Here is a 2,858-nt window from a genome sequence, read left to right on the forward strand (position 1 = left end):
TCAGTTGACAATCTTTTTATAAAAAAATTGAGTGTCACGCCCAACTTTATTATGAAAAAAATACGAAAAAAAGATCAGATATCAAAAGAATTGATTTGAAAACCCATGAAAAGCACAAACAAAGGACATCTAAACAAAGAGATAGGTGCTAGTTGTTGGCCTTGTCGATTGGAATTAGAGATTAGGGTTCAACAAATAAAATTATCGGATTTTGGGGCTTGACAAAATTCACTCAAATAGATGGAAAGTGATGCCACGAGCTCGCGGCCACGTGTCGTATTGAATCTTCGCCGTCTGATCATATGAGCTTAGGAATGAACGGCTATGATCGTTGCTGTCGGGATCGATCTATTTAAAACCCACACCATGTTCCATTTCCATTTCGCCGTCCGAGTTCGTTTTTGCACCCCGTGAAGTTCCACCGGCGGAACCCTAATCGACCCCCTTCAGCCATTTCTTTCCAAGCCTGGTTCTCTTTATCGACCGCCCAAAGAGGTCTGCTTCTTCTGATTCACTAATGCTCCTTTCTTTGTGTTTCTTTTTTTCCGTTTTGTTTGCAGTTCGTGATGGTCGTTTAGGTACTTGGGTTGAGTTAGGCCTTCGATCTGTGGATTGGCCTCCGTTGCTTTTTGTAAGAAATGAACAAGTATCTGATTTATTAGTCCATTTGGTTTATTTATGCACTAGAAAGTTGTTTTTTTTTAACATTTCTGATCTTCAAACATTAGGGTTTTGCATTCACGCGGATCTTTTTCTTTTTTCTTTTTAATTTTCTAATTTTTTGATTTCTGAGCACTAACTATCCTTCGTTTGTCTATAGTGTGTTGAAAGCGAAGGTTATAATGGTTCGTTGCCCTGAAATGGTAACCATTCTTGATAAGTTATTATTATTTTCATTTTTTTCCCTTTATTTGGGGGCTTTGTTGATTTTGAAAAGAAAGAACAATGAGGAAAGAGGATATTTTTCGCCAATTAGTTTGGATGAACCAGATGATGATGATGATGACCTGCTATGTTTCTATTTTTCATTTCGTTTAGATTTGTGATATATCTTTTCTGTTTTTATTGCCTGCTGAATGTTCTGTTTCTTTCTTTCCTGCTGCTGTTTGTAACTGAGAATCCTCTGTACTTTTGTAATTTATTATCTCCTTTGACTTCGTAATGAATTTTAGCCTCTTTCATTGTTCTTTGTAAAATTAATTCTGATTATTGTTTCATGCCCTGCTAGGATTTCTTAGGTGGTTGAAGTCTTTGATCTGATCAACTAGCTGACAGCAATGGCTGAGCATCTTGCATCAATATTTGGCACTGAGAAGGATCGTGTCAACTGCCCATTCTACTTCAAGATTGGAGCTTGTCGGCATGGCGACCGGTGCTCTCGCCTCCACAACAAGCCAACAATTTCCCCTACCCTTCTGCTCTCGAATATGTACCAGCGGCCAGACATGATCACTCCTGGTGTTGATGCCCAAGGCCAGCCTATTGATCCCCGAAAGATCCAGGAACATTTTGAGGACTTTTATGAGGATATATTTGAAGAGCTGAGCAAATTTGGAGAGATTGAGAGTCTTAACATCTGTGACAACCTTGCTGACCACATGGTAGGCAATGTATATGTACAGTTCAAGGAGGAGGATCAGGCTGCTGCAGCTTTGAGGGCACTTCAGGGGAGGTTTTATTCAGGCCGTCCAATAATTGTTGATTTCTCGCCTGTTACAGACTTTCGGGAGGCCACATGCCGCCAGTTTGAGGAAAATAGTTGCAATAGAGGTGGTTATTGCAACTTTATGCATGTTAAGCAGATTGGAAGGGAGTTGAGGAGGAAGCTTTTTGGACGGTATAGGAGGTCTATGGGAAGTCGAAGTAGGAGCAGGAGTCCCAGTCCTCATCAACGGAGGGAGCATCGTGAGCATGATAGTCGTGAAAGGGATTTTCGTGGAAAGAGAAGCGGAGATAGGAGGTACGATGATGGAGATAGGCATGGGAGGTATGATGATGGAGGGAGGCGAAGGCATCGGAGTCCAAGACGGTCTAGGAGCCCAGCTAGAGATGGAAGTGAAGAGCGGAGGGCTAGGATTGAGCAGTGGAATAGGGAAAGGGAGGAAAAGCAAGTTTAACAAAGAGTGTGTTGTTTAGCTAGCTCCTTTTGATTGCTATTATATCCAGTCTATTTTATTGGAGTTCATGTTTGGTCAGTTTTCAGGTTAGCTTGTGCTAAAGATACACCCATACATTTTGAGTGGCATTCCTTGAATCCTAGATGTTGTATTTACTTCTTAATTGTTATATGGATGCATTTATAACTCACGGGGTGGTCACATTTTATTAGATTGTCTATGTTGCAAAAGATTTCTAGATAGAATGTTTATTGCCTTACTTTCAGTTGATATGAGAGTTTAGTGCGGTAAGAAACATATGTATTGATTGATAGATAGTTATATGCATAGATAGATAGAAAAACATACTGAGTTTTAGTTAGCAGTATATTTAGTTGGTCATTTTTTATTTATTTTTTGTTGCATAAGGTTTTATATGGATTTTAGGATTAAAAAACAAGCCTTCTACCTGTTATCTCATCCCTTGTTGGATGTTTTCCAAATGATGATTCTTTCATCTGCTCAAATTTCTTAGTTTACTAGAATATTTTCAATAAAGCGCTCGTAGACATACAGTAGATGGGTTTTCTAGGCTGATCATTATTCAGATTGATCAGATGGCAGAGTTTTCTATTAGCAGAAATGGTTACCTTGAAATTTATTCCTCAAAAAACATTGCAGCGATTAGTCTGTGTACCTTATTCAATACCATTACCATATAAGCATAGTTTGAGTTGTGCTGAAGCCGGTTCTTATTCTCAA

The 2,858-nt window shown here is 39.2% G+C and overlaps 1 protein-coding gene across 6 annotated transcripts; it reads left to right on the top strand.

Moving 5' to 3' along the window:
- The first annotated feature begins 366 nt into the window (after positions 1 to 366).
- On the top strand, positions 367 to 2,328 carry LOC110027035 (splicing factor U2af small subunit B). 6 transcript variants are annotated; one of them, XM_020728295.1, is made up of 3 exons: positions 367 to 495; positions 821 to 863; positions 1,229 to 2,328. In XM_020728295.1, exon 3 carries the CDS (start codon positions 1,278 to 1,280, stop codon positions 2,115 to 2,117), a length of 840 nt encoding a protein of 279 aa, XP_020583954.1. In that variant the 5' UTR covers positions 367 to 495; positions 821 to 863; positions 1,229 to 1,277; the 3' UTR covers positions 2,118 to 2,328. The 6 variants fall into 6 exon arrangements, with proteins under 6 accessions (XP_020583954.1, XP_020583956.1, XP_020583953.1 ...); XM_020728297.1 differs by having other exon boundaries at positions 1,239 to 2,328; XM_020728296.1 differs by lacking the exon at positions 367 to 495 and adding an exon at positions 509 to 631.
- Positions 2,329 to 2,858: the final 530 nt, after the last annotated feature.

This window comes from Phalaenopsis equestris, unplaced genomic scaffold (genome assembly GCF_001263595.1).
Source record: "Phalaenopsis equestris unplaced genomic scaffold, ASM126359v1 Scaffold000412, whole genome shotgun sequence".
NCBI lineage: Eukaryota > Viridiplantae > Streptophyta > Magnoliopsida > Asparagales > Orchidaceae > Phalaenopsis > Phalaenopsis equestris.